At 38.9% G+C, this 25,652-nt stretch overlaps 1 protein-coding gene and 1 long non-coding RNA gene across 5 annotated transcripts; one reads left to right on the plus strand and one right to left on the minus strand.

Moving 5' to 3' along the window:
• Positions 1–1,082: 1,082 nt before the first annotated feature.
• Positions 1,083–1,963, minus strand: LOC120887264 (uncharacterized). 2 transcript variants are annotated; one of them, XR_005730415.2, is made up of 2 exons: positions 1,793–1,963; positions 1,083–1,273 (listed from the first exon to the last, which is right to left on the minus strand). It is a non-coding gene; the product is annotated as an uncharacterized LOC120887264 (long non-coding RNA). The 2 variants fall into 2 exon arrangements; XR_013426326.1 differs by having other exon boundaries at positions 1,083–1,328.
• A 197-nt stretch (positions 1,964–2,160) lies between these two features.
• Tiprl (TOR signaling pathway regulator) lies at positions 2,161–25,000 on the plus strand. 3 transcript variants are annotated; one of them, XM_078022267.1, is made up of 7 exons: positions 2,161–2,293; positions 8,256–8,435; positions 9,091–9,190; positions 16,605–16,736; positions 20,854–20,949; positions 22,124–22,186; positions 23,273–25,000. In XM_078022267.1, the coding sequence occupies exons 1-7, from the start codon at positions 2,190–2,192 to the stop codon at positions 23,414–23,416; spliced, it is 819 nt and encodes a 272-aa protein (XP_077878393.1). In that variant the 5' UTR covers positions 2,161–2,189; the 3' UTR covers positions 23,417–25,000. The 3 variants fall into 3 exon arrangements, with proteins under 3 accessions (XP_077878393.1, XP_077878394.1, XP_077878395.1); XM_078022268.1 differs by lacking the exon at positions 20,854–20,949; XM_078022269.1 differs by lacking the exon at positions 16,605–16,736.
• The last annotated feature ends 652 nt before the right edge of the window (positions 25,001–25,652 follow it).

A 25,652-nucleotide genomic window follows, 5' to 3' on the forward strand; every position in this document is an offset into this window, starting at 1 on the left:
GGGAGCACCCTCCTTGAGATTACAGGCAATGTGCCCAATTTCTCTGCATCCCTGGCACTTGGCACAGATGACCTGAACCAAGGTGCCTGGAGTTTGGGAGTATCTTATTTTATCCATATCATCCACTGTAACACTGTTACATACTATTCTTCTAGCTGAGAAATGCAAGCATTCATTGAATGAATAAGCAGATGGGTGGTGGGGTGGGTGGATGAACAGATGCACAGGTGACTGGGAGAATGAGGAGAATAAGGGAGTTGCTGTAGAAGAAGATGTCATGTGGAGAGAGGAGTATTGCTGAGAGCCATAGCCAGTAGGAATGATGCATGGCATTTTTGGTTGAAAGGTGACACCAGCAAGCCATTGAGATGATAATGGTGATGTTAGGATGTGTATTCAATTGGAGATTAGACCCCTGCTGTCCACCTCGGCCTGCTACTTTGGAGCGCTCTCAGGACTCCCAGAGAGTTCCCATTGGTTGGGGAAGTGCGGTAGGAGGGATTTCCGGAGGAGGGATTGCCTGTTGGTGTGGTGTGTCCCTGGGAGTTTTGGAAATAGTTTGTTCCTGCTTGGTGGCTTGTGATTTTGTGCCCAGTCAGACTTCGGCAGAGTATGCTTTTCCCATGACTTCAACACTTTTCGTCTCCAACAAATTTTTGGATTGGAGGTCATGAAGCTAACAGGTTTAATTGTTAGATTTGAAATTTGAATGAAGATAACCCTAATAGAGAAAGACTTTATCATATCTTAGTTCTGGGTAAGGCACTTTGGTACTTCTCCATCGAGGCCCACTGGGACGGAACTGTATGATAAAATGCATTAGACTAACTATACATAACTGATTAAGCCAATCAGGGGCCTGTTACCCTACACAGAAGCAGTTGAGGGTGGGAAATATCATAATTTATGCATATATTCATTATCTAAGATAATGTTGGACAGATGGAAAACACACAATTTTAAGGGGTAGGGAGTCCAGCCTTATATCACTGAAATCATGTCTTGGAATTCTACTGCCAACTCTGTCAAAAGACAGGATGTGAGTGCTATTTTGTAATAAAACAAACACTTGGCAAATAGCAGATGCTCAATTTTGTACATTTATTTGGATGAACAGTGATAACTAGAATAATTAAAGTTGATTTGTATCAACAAGTTGGTCACAGGAGGAAGGATTAAATCCAGCTCTGGGGTTTAGGAAAAACATTTTGAAGATGTATCAGTGCAGGGTAGATTATTCCAGGCAGGTAGAAGGCACGGGGTGTAGAGAAATCTGTATTTTAAAAAGGTTGCCAGGTTTCAGGAAGTGCTGAGTGCAGGGGGAAGCCCTAAAAGGGAGTTGTTGTAATTGAGGCCAGAAAGACATATTTGGGAGGAACGATAAAAATCAAACGATTCATTTTAAGTCTAAATAATTAGCTGTGTTTTGCCCAAAGATTGTGTTGCAAAGCACCTAACTCGAGGTGTTGGGTGTTGTTTTCACTATACCTGGGGCCCAGGTAGCACCCGGGTCATGAAAGTCTTGAAATATCTCAAGGATGACATTTGTTTAAAAAAATGTTTTTATCACTGCCTTATAGTTCTATACAACCATGGGGTTCATTCTGACATAAGCATACATGCATGGGATATAATTTGCTCCATTTCAGTCGCCAGGGCTTCCTCCTTCCTTCTCCCTCAAGGGGGACATTTTTTCAACAGTAGCCACATGGTCACTTGAAGCTGGCCCTCCTAAACTCTACGGGATTAGTTCTGGTCTCAATGTTGCGCATTCTTCCCCACCACCGCTCACCCACTCTGGAAGCAACACCGCTTTCCCGGAGCCTAGGTGGCAATCCGATAGGGTCTCTGGATGACGTCAGCTCTCGGGAGGGCGGTGCGCACTGGCCTGGCTCCGCTCCCTGCGCGGAAGCCCCGCCCCGGAGCTCGCTCCTTTCCCTTCTTCCTGTGCGTCGTAGCGTAGGACGTGGGTCACGCGGTGTTTGCCCACTGGCCCGGAAGCAGAAGGCGAAGGGGCGGAGCGGAAGGCGGGAAGGCGGCTGCGTCCGGGTCGCGGCGAGGGGCGGGGCGGCGGGCATGGTAACGGCTTGGGAGCCGAGCGCGAAGGGCCGCAGGCAGCGCCACCGCGGGTGATCGCCGCCGCTGCCGCCTTTCCGCGCGTCCGGTGCGGCCTGCGGACTCGCCTCACCATGATGATCCACGGCTTCCAGAGCAGCCACCAGGACTTCTCCTTTGGACCCTGGAAGCTGACGGCCTCCAAGACCCACATCATGAAGTCAGCGGACGTGGAGAGGTGCGGCGCGGGCGCGGGGACCGCGGGGCTGGGGCCTCAGGACGCGGCCTCGGGAGGGTCGCCTCCGCCTGCCTCCTGGTCGGGGGTGGGGGCTGTCACCCCGCTGGCGCCCGGCCGCGGCCCCGGTGCGCTGTCTTCCCGCCCCGCGGGCCCGGCTCTGCGGGGCTGCGACCTGTGGCCGGCTGCGGGCGGCGGCAGGAGGGTGTCTGGCGTCGCGCAGGCAGGTGCGGGGCGCGCGCGGTTCCGGGGACCGGCGCCGAGTTGCAGCGGGGGCGGCTGCTGGGAGGCGGTGCACCCCGGGCCGCAGGGTCGGGGCGTCCCGGAGGTTGGGAGGCCGACCCGGCTCGCCAAGCCCGGTGGGTGGCGCGGGCGCGGGGCCCGCGGGCCGGGGACAGCGAGCCCGACCGTCGGGCGCCGAACGGATCCTTGAGCGAGTCTTGGTCGCGCGGGGAGGGCGAGCGCGGCGGTGCGCTGGGGAGCCGTTCCCGTGGGCGGAGGCCGCGCGAAGCGGGGTCGGTGCGCGGGGAGCCCGTGCCGGGCCAGGAAGTGGCCACCGGGCGTGCTCTCTGTCCCGAGGAGCTGCCTGGCCGACGTCCCTGGGGTTTTCCTCGGGGACGAGGTGGAGGTGGATTGGAGGCTGCGGGGCGGGAGACCAGGTGCAGGGGAGGCGGGCGGGAGCGGTGTCGCGGGTCCGCGGGTCCCGGTGTGGTGGAGAGGTGGCTGGCCGGGGCGCGGGGCAGCGGAGCGCGAGGGTAGCGTAGACGGGAGGCGTGCGTGGGTCATGAAGGGGAGATGCTGAGTGGGACTTGGATATGCTTGTCTTGTAGCTCGAGGAAAGTGCCGTCTGTGGGTTTAGGCTGGAGAGTCACCGCTTATAGTTGGTACCTGGAGCCTTGGAAGTAAAATAAGATCATCCAGAGGAAGAGGCAGATAGAAGAACCCGAGGGAGCACTAGCATTTTAACATTTAGGTGGAGAGTGACTAGGGAAGAGATGAGAGTTGTAAAACCCATGTTTTGTTTTCTTATTTAAATAAAAAATAAAGATGAATTGTAACAGTTTTGGAGACTCACTGAAAAAAATTAGGAAAATATGGAAAAGTTCCTTTCATCACACCACAAGTTGAAATACTCTTTGAATTTTTTCCTCTTCACATAACTTTCTTTTATATATTGCAACATATATAATCGCGCCATAAACTAGAGAGCTTTAAATTGTGATAACCATATAACTTACTTGAAGACTTTAAGAGATGCTGTGTGTTGGAGCATTTTATTCCAGATCATTAATCTCCTTATCTTTTATTTCTGATTGAGTGTACTAGTCCTTTTTCCTTATGAAAAGGAGGTCGTACCCTCACCCATCCTGAGTTTTTCATGATGCATCTCTTTAGGGTGTAAAAACCTGTAGAGTACTAAGACATTGATTGGGTAAACTACTGGATTAAAGAGGTTTCTTTTAATAAATATTAAAGGGATCTTAAAAAACCTTAGGAGCATCTTATCTTCCTGTCCTTTAGCTGTTTTTTCCTAAGGTCAAGGTGAAGTTTGACATTAGATATGGGGTATTTGGTCCTGTGTTTAAGATACTTTGAATTTAGAACATTTGAAGTAATATAGGTTAGTAGCAGTGATTTTTTTATGTATATATCTGGAATATTTTGTTGGACTACCACAGTTTTTCAGATAAATTGGGTGAAACCCAGAGAATCCCATTGTATTTATTATTTTATATTTGGTATGAATACAGTATGAATTCAATAAAGTAGTTAAAATATGTCTCATGGAATCTCCTAATAAAGAAGAATAAATTTTACTTAAAATTTATAATGAAAACTTACCATTGTTAGTTATGATCCTAAAAATGTGCAACTCAACTCATCCTAAAACCATTATCTCACTGGTACTTGCATACATACATACCCAGATGTAATAAATATACAGTACATGTCCAGTTTTTTCCTTACTACTACATCATAAACAGTTTTCTACATTATTCTTATATTTTAAAAATGGTTCCATAGAATTTCATCATGTGAGTATACTCAAGTTTACATAATCATTTATTTCTTTATGGTTGGGGCATTCAGAGTATTTTCACCATTATAAATAAGGTTGTTACGAGTCTCAGTGGGAATGCCCTTTTTTCTGTATTTGGGATTATTTATTTTGTACAGATGTCCAATGCTGATTTTTTGTTGATGTTGTTTTGTTTTGTTTGGTTTTGGTATTGGGGATTGAACCCAGAGGTGCTTAACCCCTGAGCCACATCCCTAGCCTTTTATGTTTTATTTAGAGACACGGTCTTGCTGAGTTGCTTAAGGTCCTGCTAAATTGCTGAGGTGTGCTTTGAACTCACAATCCTCTTGCCTCAGCCTCCCAAGCTGCCAGGATTAGGGGTGTGCGCCTGGCCCAAAGCTGATATTTTAAGTCACAGAGTATAAATTTGGTAAAATTTTTGTAATATTTTGCTTGAAGGTTGTCCTGGGGTGGCAGTGGCCCAGTCCTGGAGAGCCATTTGAGCAAGTGCTGGTTTCCTTATAATGTCAGGTGCTTTTGCTTCTTATCATCATCACTTTTTGAAACTTATAACAAGTTGAGGATTTTACTGGAAAAGGTGTTTTTTTTTCTTCTTACAAGTGTTGGAATCTTTAATTGCTGTCTTTTCTTTGCTATTATTAATATAGTTATCTTGTAAGGATGAAAAGTTCAGAGACACCATGCTTATGGAAACGTGGAGCTGTCTCCTCTACAGCCACAGTGGAATTAAAACTAAAATGTTTAGTTTTTTTTAATATTTATTTTTTAATTGTAGTTGGACACAGTACCTTTATCTATTTTTATGTGGTGCTGAGGATCGAACCCAGGGTCTTGCACGTTTTAGGCAAGCGCTCTATTGCTGAGCCACAACCCCAACCCCAAATGTTTAGTTTTTAATGTTATGGGCCTTTGATGATCCAGGAATGAGACAGATGTTTCCAATAAGCATCAGTATTTTTTCCATCTGAAACTTAAATTTTACAACTTGATCATGCAGTGGTTTTTACTCACCCCCCCCCCATGTATATATCAAAGACCTGTTTGTTATATTTAATTAGAAATAGATTTAAAGTGATTGGAAAAAAGAGGGCATTTGTAGACTTGGGAATATATGTGAATCCTTTGTTGATTTTATGTAGGAATGTATTCTTTAAAATGGCATTTTTTTTACCTTACTGAGTTATTGTAGCTAATTAGCTGTTCAGAAATCCAGAAGTTTTAAAAAGGAGAAAAGTCAAAGAAAACTTTTTGTGTGCTGGAGCAGCTGTTTGCATTTACATACTATAGATATAGATATGGATTCTGTTATGGCTGCTTTTAAATTATCCAGTGTAAATTGCTGGATTTTCACTTGGCACGGGCTTCATTTGACTGTACTTCAGATTTCCTGTCGCACATGCACTAAGATCCTACACTTTGTAGCATTAGGGCGTTGGCACTTGGTGCCTTGAAGAGAAGAGTTAACTTGTGGTCTCTTTTCCCTAAGCAGGGCTTATTTTTCATGTGCTTTTTATTCATTATGCAGTTTTAAGAAGTGTATTTATTTGATTTTTCTGTATATAGATGAGAAATCAAATGAAAAGGAGCAAGGGTGCTTCAGGGCCCATACCTGCCTTCTGGGAGTGCACACACTCATTTGAACATGAGGTCATTGTCCTGTATGGTTGATATATGTGATGATTACTGATCATCAAGAAATAATAAAGGGGCTGGGGTTGTGGTTCAGCGGTAGAGCGCTTGCCTAGCATGTGTGAGACACTGGGTTCAATTCTCAGCACTGCATATACATAAATAAAATGAAGGTCCATTGACAACTAAAAAATACTTAAAATTTATTTTACCATTTCTTTTTTATTTTTTATGTTTTCTGTTTAAGGACAGCAGAAAACCCAGCAATTTACATTGCATAATTTAAAAGCAGCCATAACAGAATCCATATCTATATCTATAGTATGTAAATGCAACATTTTTTTCCCAAAAAAATTCCTGAAAGGAAAAGTTTTATCATTGCTAACAACCTTCCTGCCCAAATGAAGAAAATAGACAATTTTTGATGTGTTTTAATTAGCGAGCAAGACTTAATTAAACAGATTTTAAAGATTCCTGTCATGAGCCATTTCTTTACAGAAAATTGAAGTCTCTGTGCTCATTATTCATGGTCATTAATCAGCTGGCTAAGGGAATTGGTCAGTGTAGGACCTGTTGGCATGAAGGAGTGAACATGCCTTTGTAATTTAAGCTAGTGACCTGCATGTATTTAATTTATCCCAGTTTGTTCCTTTCAAGTGTGTGTTCTCTCTCTTTCTCTCTCTATTCCCCCCCGCCCCCCGCCCCTGTGTTTGTGGTACTGGTTCAGCACAAGCCAGGAAAACCAATAATAATGTTATCCAACTATATATGGATTACTTCATTGTACATAGTGTTGAACAGTGGTCAATAAATAGTTTTATATTCTTAAAAAAATTGAAGCCTATAAACCATTTTGAAAAGTTCCCCAAATCAATAAATTTGACACATAAAGTAACTGGAAAATGTACTTGCATGGAACCTCTGTGTATTTTTATGCTTTGCCATTGCAAGAAGTGGAGACCTAGGTTGCTGAAGTAGTGAGAGTTTAATACTCCGTGAGGAAATGATTAAGTACAGGAATAACCTCTGAAAATGGGGCACTTTTTGTGCCCCACAACTGTAAACACTCCACTGTCTTGTTACTGTTATTTCTGTCTTTTCTTCACTCTCCTCATTTCCCTTCCTGTTGCTTAGCAGATTTTCTCTTCCCTTTTCTCTGCCTCATGGCTTTTGCCATCTCACTTGGCATGGGCTTCATTTGACTGTCCTTCAGATTTCTGAAAAGAGCATCAGAGTGAGTTAATTGGTCATTATTTTATTTAGAGTAAACTCTGGGCAGAGTTCTCAGGCTAAGAGTCAGGAGTTCTGGCCAACCCGGTGGTAATTGCTTTTGGTAAAGGTGTTGGACTTTCCTCCCTGAATTGAAAGTCCAGGTTGTAACTAAGGTGATCTGATCATAAAATATGGTGACCTCGTGTACAGCTACCTTTCTGAGTACCTGGCTGCCACTTAAAGACTGCAGGGGCTGAGGATACAGCTGGAGGCCCTGGGTTTAATTACCGGCACCAACAAAAGAAAACAAAACATCCCCTTTGCAGCAAGAATTAAAACTCAGCTTTCTAAGGGGCCACAGGGACTGGTGACCTGGAAAGGCCATGCCCCACTTAAAGGGGGGCCACTTCTCCAGCCTGTTGAAGCCATGTAATATGTAGATCCAGTGTTAGGCCCTTTTTTTTTTTCTAACCAGAAATCCATATTTAAAATTGCTTTGTTTTTGTTGGCAACTGTTCCAAATATTAAAACAAATAAACAGAGACAAAAACCCCAACAGTGTTCAGACCAACAAGAACACCTGTGGCTTACTGATTTGTGGTCAGCTCAGTAGAATGTTTGATGGGGCTGTTTTTCTAATGAGACTGCCCAGTGAGGCCCCAGCACATAGAAAGCAGTCTAGTGTGTTGGAAAGAGGCCTGGTGTTCCCATTTACTCCTTCTCCTAATCTTGAGTTAGCCACTTAAACTGTTGCATTTGACATTCAGATCTCACTACTCAGAAGCATGTTTGATCCTGCTACTAAATAATGTCTCCTACCCAATGACCTTGCTTTGTTTTTTTGTATCACTTGTCACTAGCTGACATCATGCTGCATATTCTTGTATTTGTTGATCACTACCTACTGCCATAAAGATTAGATAATGAAAGCATTGTATAGATTTTTACAAATATGTCATGTTTATTAATCACATGTTGTTTAACTAATTCAGTTTTGTAGGAAGAATTATGTTGTGTTGAAAAGGAAACACAAGTGCCACCTGTGACATGAGATCCTTTCACCTGACTTTTGGTTCTGTGTAGGTTAGCAGATGAATTGCATATGCCTTCTCTCCCTGAAATGATGTTTGGAGACAATGTCTTAAGAATCCAGCACTGCTCTGGCTTTGGGATCGAGTTCAATGCTACAGATGCATTAAGATGTGTAAACAACTACCAAGGAATGCTTAAAGTGGCCTGTGCCGAAGAGTGGCAGGAAAGCAGGTGAGACTCCAGGCATTTATGGGTTAAAAACAAAGATATTCTTTTTATTTATATTTGTATTTTATTAGACTGAAGGGCTAGTGTTATTATTAAAGTTTATATTTGGATTATTCTAGAATTCATTTTTATCAGCCATAAAATGAAGGTTAATTACCTACTGCTTGAATATTTGTTGGGTTAAATTGAAATACAATTGAGCTGTTCTATATAGGATTTACTTTTTCAGACTTTTGAGTGTTCCTTAGTCAAGAGGCAGTAAGTACATTGTCCTTCAATGTTCTTGATTTTAAAGACAGATGTTTTACTTGTAATTTGCATTGATTATTTGTGTAGTGTTAAAACTAAGGGAAAAAATGTATTTTTTTGATAATGAAATTAGCAGTTATTTACTTTATGCCAATTATGTACTAGGTACCTTGGAGGATACAAAGAAGTGTAAGCCTTTAAATGAAAGACGACACTAGCACATGACAAGTTAAATAACAGTAAATGTGCAGGAATAGGGTAAGAAAGATCTTATACTAGTGAATTATGATAAGTGTATGTATTTAGTAGGATTTTTCGTATTCATTGAGTGTAATTTGGTGTGATTATGAATACAGATAGTCTATATTCTGCATCACTAAATCTGACCCTTTTCATTTTGGTATATGAGGACGGAGGGCGAACACTCCAAAGAGGTTATTAAGCCCTATGATTGGACCTATACAACAGATTATAAAGGAACGTTACTTGGAGAATCTCTTAAATTAAAGGTAAATTTTGCTTTTATAAGTCATTAATTGTCTTGGACAATTTCAGCATTAGAACTTTCCACCAATGGTTTGGGTCTTTTTGTTTGTTTGTTTTCTTTTTGTTTTTGGCACTACTTTCATTCTTCTTGTTTTGGTTGTGGCAGGATTTAGAACCTAATGTGAGGGGATTTTGCTTATTGAAAAGAAAAGAAGGACATAATTGAACATTATTATTATTATTATTATTATTATTATTATATGAGGTCTCCATATGTTACGCAGGCTGGCCTTGAACTTGGGCTCTAGTGATTCTCCTGCCAGCATACCTGGCCTGAAATAATGAGACAGTACCTGAGTAGTGGAACAGTATTTATTCTTGAAAGTGTGGTTGGTAGAATGCTAACTGCCTTAGTGTTAACATTATCATGACCAAGAAGATGATTTAGACAGAACTTGCTAGTAGCTTAGAATTTTACACATGAACAGATACATAGACAAATGGAACACTGGTCAGACAACTTCATTTTGTGTCCTGCCTGCCCTGTATAGGAAGCTGGTATAAATTTGAGCACTCTTCTTAATCTATCCAAGTCTCTGTTTTATCAGCAAATTGGATAAACAAATATCTAACCACCCAGCAGAGTTTTCATATAAAATAATTCTTGGGAAAGTCCTCAATACATTCTAAAACTTTATATCAGTGTTATGTTGCATGTCTGTAAGCTCTGCTGAAGAAGAGAAGAGACTTCATGGTAAATGGAATGTGGAACTGGTAGATCTTATTGGGACTTAAGCTATATTTTAAAATCTTGCAGTATGACTGAAATGAAACAATTTGACTTAGATTGTGTGTCTTTAAATGTTAGATTTTTAAAACCCCAAAATATTTCATTGTAAACTATTTTCATTAGAAGTTATTGGAGACTATATCCCATTTTGGTGCTTAGGCAGAAATGTTAAGAAGGTAGGGTTGTATATGGACTCTGGGTCTCTGCAGAGATTTTTAGTCTCAAGAAGATAGAAGTTCATAGCAGGAACTTAATTCTTGTCATTAGTTTCTGCCTCTGTAACATTCCAAGCTTTAACTATTTCTTGGTGCTTCAAGGATCAAAACATAGTTTTTGAGATGACATGCTTCATTCATTCATTCAGCAGCTATTTCTTGTGCTCTTTCTGTATGCCAGGAACTGATCCTGGGAATTGGGTTCAGTACAACTAAGAGAAATTGCTCCTTTATATCTAATGAGAGAGCAAGCTTATTCGAGTCCCCAACAGAACTGCATAGATTAGTATTTCCCCTCCTCTTTTCTGATGAAAAAGTTTGCAGAAAGCTTGGGTCATTTGATATTTTATTGCTAGGAGTGAGGAAATAGGAACTTATTTTAACCTCATGAAATAATGAGGAAGACTAACTTTGTGGGCTGACTTAGGAAAAGCCTCCTGGAGGCTATGAAGAGGCACTAGTCATGGATGTTAGCATCGGGAGCAAGAACCATGGCAACAGAAATGAAGACTGAAAGTAATAGGAGGTGGAAACTGTTCAGTACTCTCTTATCGACACTTCAGCTTATAATGTGAGTTATTCTAAGGTGTTGCTGGTGAATGTCAATGTGATCGCTTACCCAGACAGTAATGAACTCAAACTTTGGCAGAACACAGACCAGGGTTCAAATCAGCACTATTTACCGTCTTGGAAAAACAATTTGTGTGTGTGTGTGTATGTGTGTGTGTGTATGGTGGGGACTGAACTCAGGACCTCACATGGGCAAGCCATGTGCCAACTGAGCTATACCCCAGCCCATTGGAAAAGCAACTTAATCTTGTAAAACCTTGTCTCTCACTTTGGTGAACTGAGGACAGTTCCAGTTGTGAGGTTGTAAATAAGGTTATACATGTGAAGAGTGGAGTGCAGGTCTGCTCCACAGTAAGATGGCAGCTGTTTCCCTGTGGTAACGTCATGTCTCAAATATCAAGAGGAACCTAGGTTAATACTATTGAAATACCAAGAGTAAAAGATGTATTGTCTAAATATTTACTCTTGCTTTATGATTTAGAGTTGATGAAAGCGTTCCCTTTATTGCCTTTAAAAAACAATACAAGAGGGCTGGGATTGTGGCTCAGTGGTAGAATGGTCACCTGGCATGCGTGAGGCACTGGGTTCGATCCTCAACACTATATAAAAATAAAATAAAGGTATTTTGTCCACCTACAACTAAAAAATAAATGTTAAAAAAAATACAAAGCAACACAAAAATAAAATGACTATTTTCCAGGAAAAATTATTAAGGTTTTATTGTTTAATTCTCACAATAACCTTGCAGGGTAGGTATTGTTAGCTTATTTTGTAGGTGAAGAAATGGCTTTAGGATCTCAAAGCGTGTCTCTCTTCATGATGAACTGCCAGTGACACACCATGGTAAAAAACACTGTGTTGTAGCTTGTGTCGGCACATCTGTCATGTACAAGATCACTTCCAGAGGAACCTAAGGGCTGTATGTTTTTTTTAACCTCTAATATTGGTTGGGATTTTAAATTCTGTAATTCTTCAGTCCTTCCTCAAAGGCCCTACTATATACAGGAAGTATATGTCTGTATAGGCAAATGTATATCTCATATGGACAGTAGGACTATAAAAAAGGAGGAATTAGAATGGAGCCTTTCTTTTGCTGTAAAATCCTTGCTTCTAATTTGCTGGAGGCTGTGTGTGTGTTTTAGTGCTTTCTCGCTCTTGGGTCATGATGTAAGAAAAGAGAGCCCCTCACAGAGTTCTGCTGACCTGTGTAGATACAGTTCTAGTCCTGCCATTTTTTTAGCCAGGTCACCTTAGGCATCTGAGATTATAGTAGGAGAATGTGATGAGAACATGGGGCAGATGTTCAGGACTGTACTTGGCATGTGGTAGCCTAGTTTCTGTTAATGCCACTCCTAGTTGTACTGCCTTTTTGTGATAAAACATATGCGTAGTATCCGTGTGTAAAAAGTTTTTTAAAGCACTCGGAAACACTTGTCCAGTTTGTTCACTGTGATTTACTATCTTGGCCATAAAATTTACCATCTTTTCTAAGTGTATAGTTCAGAAGTATTAAGCATATTAACATTGTTGTGTGACCAAGCTCCAGAGTGTTCTCATCTTGTGAGACCAAAATGCTGCATCCATTGGAAAACAGTTCCCTAACTCCCACCCCAGACCCTGGCAGCCTCCACTTTGCTTTTGTTTCTGTGAGTGTGTTTACTTTATATGAGTGAATTCATACGTTGTCTTCTTGTGGCAGGCTCATTTCACTTGAGTGATGCCCTCAAGGTTTGTCCGTGTTGTAGCATGAAGTAGTGTTGCCTCCTTTTCTAAGACTGAATGGCATTCCACTGCACGTTTTGTTCCTCCATTCATCTGTTGATGGGCGTCTGGCTGCTGTTGTGAATAGTGCTGCTGTGAACATGAATGTGCAAATATCTCCTTGAAAGTCTGCTATTAGTATTTTTAGATAAATAAACAGAAGTTGTATTGCTGGGTCATGTGGTAATTTTGTTTTTAAGTTTTTGAGGAAACCACTGTACTGTTTTCCACAGTGGCTGTACCATTTTACGTTTCCACCGACAGTGCACAAGTGCACAAATCCAATTTTTCCACATCTTTGCCAATGCTTTTTCTTTTCTTTCTTTCTTTTTTTTTTTGATAGTAGACATTCTAATGTGGTTGAGACGATCTCTGGTTTGGATTTTTATTTCTCTAATGGTCAGTGATATTGATCATCGTTTCACATGCTTTTTGGCCATTTTATGTTATCTTTAATATCTTGAGCTTTTAAAAATAAATTTATGGGGGAAATATGCTGATGTAAACATTGGAAAGGAATAAAGTTTGTAAGAATAAAGGCAAAAGAAACTGCATGTGATTCTGAAGCTCGCTGATATACTGCTAACCCACACCTCCATGGACAAGAACCGTAGAGGCGTGGGTTAGCAGTGCTAGTGCTGTTACGCCTGTGCATTGTCATTAAGAGGATGGCAAATGAGGGAAGTTGGAGCAGGAATGTGTAGTACAGCAAGGGGGAGAAGCTGGAGTGATCCGGTGTAATGGATTAGAGTCGGAGACATCAGTAAGAACTCATGTTTGGCTAAATGTGGATACAGTAGTTACATATAGACATATTTATAGATGTGTGTATATACACACTGCGCAGATTAGTATACACATGTATTTCTTAGCTATCAATTTCAGTAAGTGAAATTATTTAAAAATTATTTAAGATTGTCAGTGTGTCATGAAAACAAGTTAAACCAAGAGGAACAATTGCAAAACTGCAGCAGGGTAAAGGGTCAGCTGTAGGTGAACACAGAAGAACTGTGGATATTTTTTTCCTCTCTTGGGAATCATGTGTTACTTATTTTATATATATATATATATATATATATATATATATATATATATATTATATATATATATATATATATAATATATATATATTTTTTTTAGTGTAGTTGAACACAGTACTTTTATTTTATTTGTTTATTTTTATGTGGTTCTGAGGAAACTTATTTTTCCTTATACCTTTTAGTACTCCCTTGGATTTCCCCCTCCCCTAAATCTATGTAGTTTCTTGAACATCCTTTATAGTTTTCTTCTAATTCCTACAGTTATGTCAAATTACTCTTTTTCTTTTTTTCCATTTTTCTCGCTTAACTTTATTTTTTTATTATTAGTTGTTCAAAACATTATAAAGCTCTTGACATATTATATTTCATACATTTGATTCAAGCAGATTATGAACTCCCGTTTTTACCCCGTATACATATTGCAGATTCACATTGGTTACACATCCACTTTTTTACATACTGCCATACTAGTGTCTGTTGTATTCCGCTGCCCTTCCTATCCTCTACTATCCCTCCTCCCCTCCCCTCCCATCTTCTCTCTCTACCGCATCTACTGTAATCCATTTCTCTCTCTTGTTTTTTTCCCCCTTTTCCCTCACTTCCTCTTATACGTAGTTTTGTGTAACAGTGAGGGTCTCCTTCCTTTACCATGCAATTTCCCTTCTCTCTCTCTTTCCCTCCCCCCTCTCGACCCTGTTTAATGGTGATCTTCTTTTCATGTTCTTCCTCCCTATTCTGTTCTTAGTTGCTCTCCTTATATCAAAGATGACATTTGGCATTTGTTTTTTAGGGATTGGCTAGCTTTACTTAGCATAATCTGCTCTAGTGCCATCCATTTCCCTGCAAATTCCATGATTTTGTCATTTTTTAGTGCAGAGTAATACTTCATTGTGTATAAATGCCACATTTTTTTTATCCATTCATCTATTGAAGGGCATCTAGGTTGGTTCCACAGTCTAGCTATTGTGAATTGTGCTGCTGTGAACATCGATGTAGCAGTATCCCTATAGTACGCTCTTTTAAGGTCTTCAGGGAATAGTCCGAGAAGGGGAATAGCTGGGTCAAATGGTGGTTCCATTCCCAGCTTTTCCAGGAATCTCCCTACTGCTTTCCAAATTGGCCACACCAATTTGCAGTCCCACCAGCAATGTACAAGAGTCCCCTTTTCCCCACATCCTCGCCAGCACTTGTTTGACTTCATAGTGGCTGCCAATCTTACTGGAGTGAGATGGTATCTTAGGGTGGTTTTGATTTGCATTTCTCTGACTGCTAGAGATGGTGAGCATTTTTTCATGTACTTGTTGATTGATTGTATGTCCTCCTCTGAGAAGTGTCTGTTCAGGTCCTTGGCCCATTTGTTGATTGGGTTATTTGTTATCTTATTGTTTAATTTTTTGAGTTCTTTGTATACTCTGGATATTAGGGCTCTATCTGAAGTGTGAGGAGTAAAAATTTGTTCCCATGATGTAGGCTCCCTATTTACCTCTCTTATTGTTTGTCTTGCTGAGAAAAAACTTTTTAGTTTAAGAAAGTCCCATTTGTTGATTCTTGTTATTAACTCTTGTGCTATGGGTGTCCTGTTGAAGAATTTGGAGCCCTACCCTACAATATGTAGATAGGAGCCAACTTTTTCTTCTATCAGATGCAGAGTCTCTGATTTGATATCAAGCTCCTTGATCCATTTTGAGTTAACTTTTGTGCATGGCGAGAGGAGGGGATTCAGTTTCATTTTGTTGCATATGGATTTCCAGTTTTCCCAGCACCATTTGTTGAAGATGCTATCCTTCCTCCATTGCATGCTTTTAGCCCCTTTATCAAATATAAGATAGTTGTAACTTTGTGGATTAGTCTCTGTGTCCTCTATTCTGTACCATTGGTCCACCCGCTTGTTTTGGTACCAGTACCATGCTGTTTTTGTTATTGCTCTGTAGTACTCTTTTTCTGATTCTGTTCGTAGTTAAGGAAATGACCTTACCATGACTGTTAATAGAGCAAAATAATAGCTGCCATTTACCGAATACCTATAGTTTGGACAATCATTTTTATGTTTATGATAAACCATGTCAATAACAGATAAACTGAACATTTTATGGTGGAAATGGATATAGTAGTGATCCCATCATTCCAGTGATCCCATCAACTTGGGAGGCTGAGACAGGAGAATTTCCAAGTTCCAGGCCAACCGAGGCAACCTAGTGAGACCTTGCCTCAAACAAAGGGCTGGGGATGTAGCTTAGTGGTCAAGTACCCTGGGTTCAATCCCCAGTATCACTTCCTGTGTCCCCCCGCAAAAAAAAGTTGAAAAAAGAAAGAGGGGAATGACAAATGCCAAATAATTTTGGTGCTACTATTATGAGACACTGGGTTTAGTGAGCTCCTGATAACAGTATGCATTGGGATTATTAATGCTTTTGTTGGACAGAGGGAGAGAGTGTGTGTGTGTGTGTGTGTGTGTGTGTGTGTGTGTGTATGTATGAACTACAAAATAGTATATTGAAAAGATTGCCAGTATTGTTCAAAGTCCTGTGTGGTCCAGGATTTACCCTCAGGGTTTCTCTAAAGCTCTTGTTTATCTCATTATTCAGAGTACCTTTCTTTGTAGGTTTTGAGAAATTAGGCTGGGAATTAAAGATAGAACATTTTAATGGGAAAATATTTTTAAATTCCAAAAAAATATTTATAAGCCTGCTTTCATAGCTCAAAACTTCTGTGATAGTTAATAGTTCAAATTTCTTTGTTAGTTGTAGTTCATCACATTTACCAGTTTTTAATTGGTTAATTTTCTTAGTTGTATTATAACACTTGATTTTCATCTGACTTGTATGAAGGGTGGGGACTTTTGACTTTTGACTTTTTGACTTTTGAAGCTGGAATACCGAATGTAGTTAGTGTCTTCAGTTTTTCCAAGTCAAGGCACACCCATTCTTTAAGGTGTACTGATGACTCCCACATCAGAACTGTACACTCTGGCCATGTAGGAGAGGCTGGGAGGAAAAACGACTTTCTTGTGACTTTGTAGCTCTTTAAAATTTTTTTAATGTGTTTAATTTTTTTCTTCCAGGTTGTACCTACAACAGATCATATAGATACAGAGAAATTGAAAGCCAGAGAACAGATTAAATTTTTTGAAGAAGTTCTCCTGTTTGAGGATGAACTTCATGATCATGGTGTTTCAAGCCTGAGTGTGAAAATTGTGAGTAGTGTGTTGTGATTTTTGTTAAATTGACATTTTTATTCCATTCTTGCTATTGGGCAGAAATGTAAGACTGACTTGGCATCACACTGAGTCTTAACATAGTGCCAATATACAGTTTCATTTGGGTCTAGAATATATTGTATTGAATATCTGTTATACATTATTAAAAAAAATCTCAGTATATTAAGACTTTACTTCAGTAAAGCATTTTTTTAAAATACTTGCCTGTACTTTGTATTTCATTTGCCTATTACTTAACCTGAATGAAAACAATAGCTTACTTTTCCCATTTTGCAGACAGCAAGGTGGATGGCCCATGTGTAGGCTATTAGAGTATCCTTAAACTCTCGTCTCATTTTTTAGCATAGACGTAGAGAAGAACAGTGACTTGTAAATTCTATCAGTGGAGCCATACAACTCCCATTAATAATGTTATTGGTGAAGCATGCTTTAAAGAAGTAATAAATAGGCCACAAGCAGTTATTCATATTTATTTACTACTGGATTATAATTGGGTTTCTAATACATTCCCAAAAAAAATTTAACAGAAACTTTTTACTAAATTTCTTAGCCTTTAAGTCCCAGCTACAATACTGCTGCCTCTGTATGGACTTTCACATTCCCTTAGGCAAAGTCCAGTATGCCTTTTTCATATCCCTGTAATAAGTACTTTTATTTCAAACCTCATAGTTATATAAGCATGATCAGGAGTCTCTCAGAGATACCTCAGCATCAGGCATTATTCTGGAGCACAATGATATGGGTACTGGGATTTGAGCAATAATAAAGAATGAAAGCAGTAATACAAAAGGAACAATATATTTGTTTTAAAGTCAGGTTTTTTCCTGTGGAATCATAGAATTTTGCAACTAAAATGAATTTTTAGAGGCTCATTAAGTTCAGCCTGCATATTTTGTAAACTAGGCCCCTAAAAGATTTGTTTATCTAAGACTGTGAGACTAATTAGCTGCAAGATTTTCTTTGTACCATCTAATATATATCATTATTCTAGTATTAGGTAGTTGTTTTGTAGCACCTCACTCCCTTGCTCACTTGTAACTCCAAATTTCCTTTTTTATGTTTTTATTGGTACATATTATTTATACAGAAAGGTGAGTGTCCTTGTTCCATGTTCGTTTATACAGGAAATGTGATCAGTTTGTTCCTTTTCATTTAGATTTATTTACCACCAACTCATCTAGTCATGTCCCCTTCCACTTGTCTACCCACCCACTGAATTAGCAGTGTTGGCTGTGGTTTGCATGTGTGTTTGTGTCCAAGTGGTGGGTGTATCTAGCGTGTTGGAGGAGCATGTGTATTTTGAGGATGAAAGTGTGTACCAGAGTGAACAGTAGGTCTCAAATTGATGAGCAACGTCATCCTCGAGTGTTCTTTCTTCCTTCTGAATGTAACTTGTGTTAAGTTAGGTGCCAGGATTGCATTTTTTGAGAATGCCTGGAAGGATTTTATTATACTAGTGCTCTTTCTGGCTTGTTTTTTTCCCTAACAATGTAACACATCTGTTCTAAATAAAATTAATGCTGTAGTATCTGGCTTAGGGGCAGTGAGGTGTGGACAGTGAAGTTCCCTTTTACAGAAGCAGACTAGACTGATAAATATGATGTAGGCAGGACACTGGGATGCTGAGAAAGTAGATCTTTTCGAGAAGGAGAGCATTGAGGTCAGTGTCATGTTATAGAGGGCTTGTAAGCTTAGATTAGGATGGCGTCCATTAGACTAAAAGGTTTGTATATTGGTTTTAGCAATTAGAATATTGTTCACTTTGGCAAGAACAATTTAAGTTACATGACTAGGTAGTAAATGAAAAACGTAGCAGTGGAGCTAAAGTATAAATGTAGAGCAAATATAAAAACCAGAATTACAGGAGAAGAGACAAAGGCATGGGAAATAGAGAATATGAGTTTTGCAGCTGTATGTTTGTGAATGAGTGATTTTTTTTAATATGGGGAAGATCTTAGCCTGTGTGGGTGCTCACAGGAAGATGCTATGTGACTCAGAGCCTTCTCTCCACATATCATCCACCCTGTCTCTCACTTGGCAAATTTAGTGAGCACCTGCTATGTGCTGAGTACTTTTCTAAGCAGTGAGATTCAGTGATGAAGGAAGCAGATTCCCTCTGTAGTGGAGCCTCCAGTCAAGTGGCAAGAGGTGGGCATTAAGAAGTAAAACCCTCAGTGAACACAGGCTCAACCCTGTTGATTTCTAGTGCTGTCCCATAGAAGAGGATAGCAAGGGGAACCTAGATGTGCAATGGTAAGAAAAGCCTCTCTCTGGGAAGAGGTATTTATTTATACAAGAACTAAAGGGCGGGCAGGCAAACCTTAGCCAGAGTAAGGGAACAGGGCGAGTAAAGGCCCGAAGGCAGGAAGGAGCTTGACCCGCGGCTGGTGACCAGAGGTAGTTATGCCTCTGTCATTACTGGGTCGTCCTGTTACTTCTTCATTAAAGTAGCCATTTGCTTGTATGGAATTAGAGGTAGTTCTCTTGAGTGTATCTGTTTCATGCCTCAAAACTTTCTGAACATGCTTTTTCCTGTCTGGAATTCTTTTCACGGGCAGCTCGAGAGTTACCTTCTTTGACTTTTTTGAGTAGACTTAAATTCTTCCTTCTCTGCTTGTTGATTCTTGTGCTTGCCTTTATCATAGCAGCAATTACGTTATTTTATCTTTTTGACCACTTTCCTGCTTGGTAAACTTTTTAAGCCTTGGGATTTTTATCTTTTCATTGATATAAATCTAAGACCACCTGTAGTAAGAAACTTGGCACTTAGTAGACAGTAAATATTTACTTAGCAAATGGTCAAGCGTATTCTTTTTCAATAATGAAATGCCTTCCACCCCTTCTACTGCCCCCCTCTCTGCCACCAAGACACATCTTCTTACTCTCAACTGACTATGGGCTTCTTTCTTTGGGAATTAGATTTGGAAAGCTTGGGAGTTTGTAGATGTGCCACAAATGAAAACTGTTAAGAACATGTTATATCATTCTGATAAACCAGATATTTGGCAATATGAATTGTGCTTAGTTGAGTTCATTGAGCTAGAACGTGCAGTTCAAGGTCTCTTTATTGTGTGTAAAGTGAATACAAGTGAGTAGCAGCAAGAATCCAGGTTGTTCGTTCATTTTTGGTTTTACTGGTGTTTGATATTTACTATCAGTGTTACATTTTTTAAAGTGAACATTGTAATTTTCACATTACTTGGAAATAAATCTTTTGTATCTCAGTTTCTTTTGACCTAGAAAAACATTATTCTACTGTAGGAAATTGAAACCATGACATTGGGTAGTTTGCACAAGGTTTTGAGGCCAGTTGCAACCAGGACAAAGAGCCTCTCTAGTTTAGAGATTTTTATATACATACAGTTCCATTTCCTGACTTAACAATGGTTCAACTTGTGATTTTCTTTTTTTTTTTTTTGGTGAGGGGGGCTTCGTGGTGGTATAAGAGTGAGATGCATTCAGTAAAAATTGTACTTGGAATTCTGAATTTTGGTCTTTTCCCAGGCTAGCAGTATGTGGTAGGGCACTCCTGATGCTGGGCACGGAGCCTCAGCTACCACTCAACTGTGTGGTCAGCAGGGTAAACAGCTGATACTGCTGCTTGCTGCATGTTGCTCAGCTACCATGTTGGCAGGCTGGGTGTGTTCAGTGCATTTTTTTTTTTTTTTTTTTTTTTACTTGTAGATGGACACAATACCTTTATTTTATTTGTTTATTTTAATGTGGTATCGGGGATCAAACCCAGGGCTTTACACATTCTAGGCAAGTGCTCTATCACTGAGCCACAAACCTGGCCCTGTTCAGTGCATTTTTTAATTTATTTGTTTCCATGTGGTGCTGAGGATCGAACCCAGGACCTCACATGTGCTTGGTGAGCGCTCTAGCACTGAGCCACAACCCCAGCCCTGTTCAATGCATTGTTGACTTACGTTTTTTCAACTGAAATGGTTTATTAGGACATAACTCCATTGTAATTAAGGAGTATTCTTATTGCTAATTTAGCTTTCTTCCAAGGCCTTCATTTTTTTTTTCTTTTAGCAAAGTAATAAAATATTATTTTCATTAAAATATTGATGTTCCTTTTTGCCCCCAGAGAGTAATGCCTTCTAGCTTTTTTCTGCTGTTGCGGTTTTTCCTGAGGATTGATGGGGTGCTTATCAGAATGAACGACACGAGGCTTTACCATGAGGTACCTGTTCTCATTTTAATGAACGTGCCAGTCGATATGGGGCTTGTTAATGTTCCACTTTCACTCTGGGAATTGGAAATTAAATAATTCTTTCTGTTAGATGGCATATTTCTGACCTTTGGGTTTGTCTCAGATTCACTGTTGGCTACACATTGTTATCAAAACATCACATCTTTTTTTCCAGAAGTTTTGGTGACTGAAAATGTTTTCTAAAGATACTGTATTTTTTTTAAATACATGACAGCGGAATGCCTTACAATTCTTATTACACATTGTATGCACTTAATCTATGATTAAGAAAACTTCCCTTCAACTTTTTCCTTTGTATATAGTACATATTGTTCATATAATGTTCTGACGTTAGAAATACCAATCAGATGGCCTCCTGAAATCCGTATTACTTAATTACATCGATAGCTATTCTAAAGTTTGAAAACTTATGTTCTGTCTAAAGTAACTGTTAGCATGCATTTTTAAAAAAAAGTGTTGGGAGGGCTTAAACTATCAAGAAAACTCTTGTTTATTTATTTATTTATTTTTTATTGGTTGTTCACAACATTTCAAAGCTCTTGACATATCATATTCAAGAAAACTCTTTCAGTAGCTTCATCTTAGCCTTTTCTTTCTGAATGAACTTTTAACTTTGGGTTTATGATTATGGAGAGGAGGAGTTAGAGAATAGACCGCTGATATTAGTCATGGCAGTCACAGTACTGTACCTTTATATCTTATCACGGGCACTGGGAATCAATGCTGTTACCACCCATTCTATAGGTGAGGTGCCCAAGGCAAAGAAGAGTCAAGCAGTGCCCCCAAGTTCCAGAGTTAGGAGGCAGCAGAACTGGAATTTGAACCCAGTGGTATTTTCCTAAATCATTTACTTAGGATTTTTTTTTTTTTTTTTAAAGCAGAGACATACTGCATTTTTCTCCTCCAGAGAGAGTGAAATCTAAATCTTAAGAATATTGTTTTAACTTAATTAAAATCTCTTGCATATCTTATTTATACTCATACCTGTAATTTTTCAAAGGAAACCTCTGCTTATGTTTCTTTCACCTGGTAATATTAAATTTGTTTACATATGTGTATTTAGCATTGCTGTGGCTTATAGGGATTAGAAATAAGTAAATCAATGCAAATAAATTTATTGCAACCTTAAACTTTTTAAACATAGGCAGACAAGACCTACATGTTACGAGAATACACATCACGAGAGAGCAAAATTGCTAATTTAATGGTAAGTATTTAAATTTCAGTTTTTAGAAATTGAATTTTGTTTTAAGTATGGTATCTTTGTAACCATGCCCATTCATTAAACTTACATCTGTAGATTGTCCATTCATTCATAGAGCTCCATAGGATAAATCCTACTTACTGGAGCATAGCATTTTTTTTCCTACATTTTTTATTGGTGCATAATAGTTGTACATAATGATGGGATTTATTGTTACATATTTGTACATGCACACAAGATAATGATATAATTTGGCCAGTATCGCTCCCCAGTACTTCCCCCCTCCATCCCCTGGAGCATATCATTTCTGAACTTGCCTCAAATACAAGAACATTTGGATTTGTTAGATATAGGCCATCATTCAGTCTAATTTTCACATTTTATTCTGGAAAAACTGAGATCCAGGGGTGTGACTTCATCTGAGCCATATAGCTGGTGGTGGAGCTCCAACTGGCATCAATTAGGTGTACTTTCCTTGTGTACCTGCTACTTGAGAATTCCTTTCCACAGTCTCCTTTTTTCTTCCTAAAATGTGATAATTCTTCCTAAAAGGTGATAATTCTTCCTAAAATGTGATAATTCTTTACTGTGACATTTTCCTATACTTTTTGCTCTTTGGGGACTTGGGAAGAGCTTCCTCAGTACTTAGGGATTTATAATGAATTGCTTAAAAAGTAATAGTTTTCTACAAACTTTGGTATTCTTTTTTGCTGTGAGTACTTATTTTTGTCTGGGTATTTTGAATACTGGGTTAGAAAAGTTGCCCAGATTGTGTTCTAGACAACATAATAGGCTCTAACTGAAGACTAATGCTTTAAGTTACCAAAGTAACAAGAATAGGGGATTGAATTAAGTTGTATTAAATTCTTATGACATTTATGGGAGCTTTATAAACTATGTAATCCTGTGGTCTTTGCATTCAATAAGAGAGTTGAATGATTATTTTTAGTAGTACTTAATAATATTTCTTATATGCATATGTTGCCCCTGATTTTGAAATTGACATACTTTGAGAATATTTGAGCCAGAACATTTTCAAAAAGTGACAATGCACTGAGTGTATACTAATGTGATTTATGTATTTCCTAGCATGTCCCACCTTCCCTGTTCACGGAACCTAATGAAATATCACAGTATTTACCAATAAAGGAAGCAGTTTGTGAGAAGCTGATATTTCCAGAAAGAATGGATCCTAACCCTGCAGACTCACAAGAATGTACACCTGTGGAATAGAATGTACTACAGCATATACTCACCATGGAATCTGACTGAACACTTTGGCTATTTGTAAGGGGGTATTTTTATTATGAGAATTAATTGCCTTGTTTATGTGCAGATCTTCTGTAGCCTTAAAGGAAAAAAAGTTAAAAATAAAATTGTTGCAGGCAGGTCCACTCAACCGCTGTTTGTACTGTCTCTCCAAATTCACACTTCAGATTTACACGTTCTGGAGTTAAGTTTGGATTTATGAATTATCACAGAGTGGGACTTCAGAGTGGGGGCATAATCTGCAGCCATCATTAAACACTGACTTCTGCCATGAAGAGGTTACTTTGGTCATTGAATCCTGGATTGTGCATGTTCATGTACTGGCTTTGGCTTTGGGCTTTCCAATGTTTATTTGCACTTATGGAGTTGTGACTTGCCACAGTTTAATGATCTTCACCCAGAAAAATTTTCAAATGTATCTACCCCCTATTATATATACCAGTTTCTTTTGAATTACCTTTTAGACATGGAACTGAAATCCATCCCCCTAGTGTTTTGGAGAACTGAACCTGTTATGTACATGGAAACTTGAACCTAGGGTGTCAGAGCTGTCTCTAGGTGCTTTTCAGCTTGGGACCTAGCTAGTTCAGAAGCTATATAAAAATAAATTTAAAATCCATTTGTTTATTTTGATGATGACCCTTTAAACATTTTATATTATTTTCTGCCTTTCTAGATTGTTTTCATAAAGAGGAAAATTATGTAAGCATCAACTAAGGGATTACTTGAAATGGATTTTTACAAATGATTTTTTAAAGGACAGGGAAAAATCACCCCCTTTGTTCTTGAAATAACTGTTGTGCATATTTCCATTTGATGGAAAACCCGTTAAATAACAATCTTTAATTGAAAGCATTAGCAATGCTCAACTCTTCAAGTATTGGCCTGAAGATAAATTTTAGTGAAAAAATACACTTGGTTATTAATCATTGCTCAAATTTTGTACATTATTGTGAGCCAAACAGGGTAAATTGGTCACATGTAGTTTTGGTATGTGTCTGCCTTCTGCATTACCTCCAAGGTATAGGAAATCAGAATTTTGTGTTCTGTGTATACTAAATATACCTGTATTTAATGCTTTCTTTTAGGATGGGAAAGTATGTACATATATACATACATTGCACTCAGCTTTGTTTTATACACCGTGCAGATCAAAACACAAAAGACTCATAAGAAATGAAAAACTTTTAAGAATATTCATTAGTTATAGTTTCTGGGCAACATCATTTCACTCATTGTGTGAGTGTGTACACATGTGTATTTTTTTTAACTTTTTGATATAGATGTCTTGTCCCTGAGTAGATTTAGATTACTTATTTTGAGAATCCATTGTTAAAAATTATGGAGAATTAAAAGAATTGACTTTTTTTCCTTAAAGAAGGTGGGAGGGGTGGGTGAGTGTGCTTCTGAAAATTTCATCAGTTTATTCCTGTGGGGGATAACAAGAAAATGTGTATTTGGCCATTGATAAATATGATATATACCATTTTATATTTATTTGTTCCAAGTGTCTTTTTGTAAGAGGAGAATAAACAATAAGGAATTACTGCTCTGTGTTTTGATGTTTAATTTCTTTCAGCTTTTTTTAGAGCTTAATGGAAGAAGCTTTCTCCATTTGAGTTTGGTGTTTGGGGTGTAGCTTTCTCATTTGTTCCGCATGTTTTGAACTTGGTCAGCATGGCAGGCAAATTCTCCGTGCAGATGATAAATGAAAACCAAACAGGTAGTTCAGAACATAAACCAGGAGTTTTCCTTGAGGTTTTTATACCTCTTTGCCTCTCTGTTCCCCAGTATTTCTGTGGATATTTTGATTAGCTAGTATTTTCTGTGCATTAGTTAATGTTCTCTGTTTTTGAAAGAGGAATGCCTATCATATGTGTCATTCCATTTTAGTTTTGAGTACTGTGTGCCCATATGATTCCAGATATAAGGAATTACAATAATGAAAAGATTCAATGTTGTTAGCTCTCCCTGGGTTCCGTATGTGGCTTCAAGTAACCATGAACCATGGATCAGAAATATTTGAAAAAATATTGGATCGTACTGAACATGTACAGACTTTTATTTTTGTTGCTAGACCTTTAACCCAGGGCACTTCACCACTGAGCCACATCTCCAACTTTTTTCATTTTTTATTTTGAGACGGAATCTCAGTAAGTTTCTTGGGGCCTTGCTGAGTTGCTGAGGCTGACTTTGAACT

This window comes from Ictidomys tridecemlineatus, chromosome 10 (genome assembly GCF_052094955.1).
Source record: "Ictidomys tridecemlineatus isolate mIctTri1 chromosome 10, mIctTri1.hap1, whole genome shotgun sequence".
NCBI lineage: Eukaryota > Metazoa > Chordata > Mammalia > Rodentia > Sciuridae > Ictidomys > Ictidomys tridecemlineatus.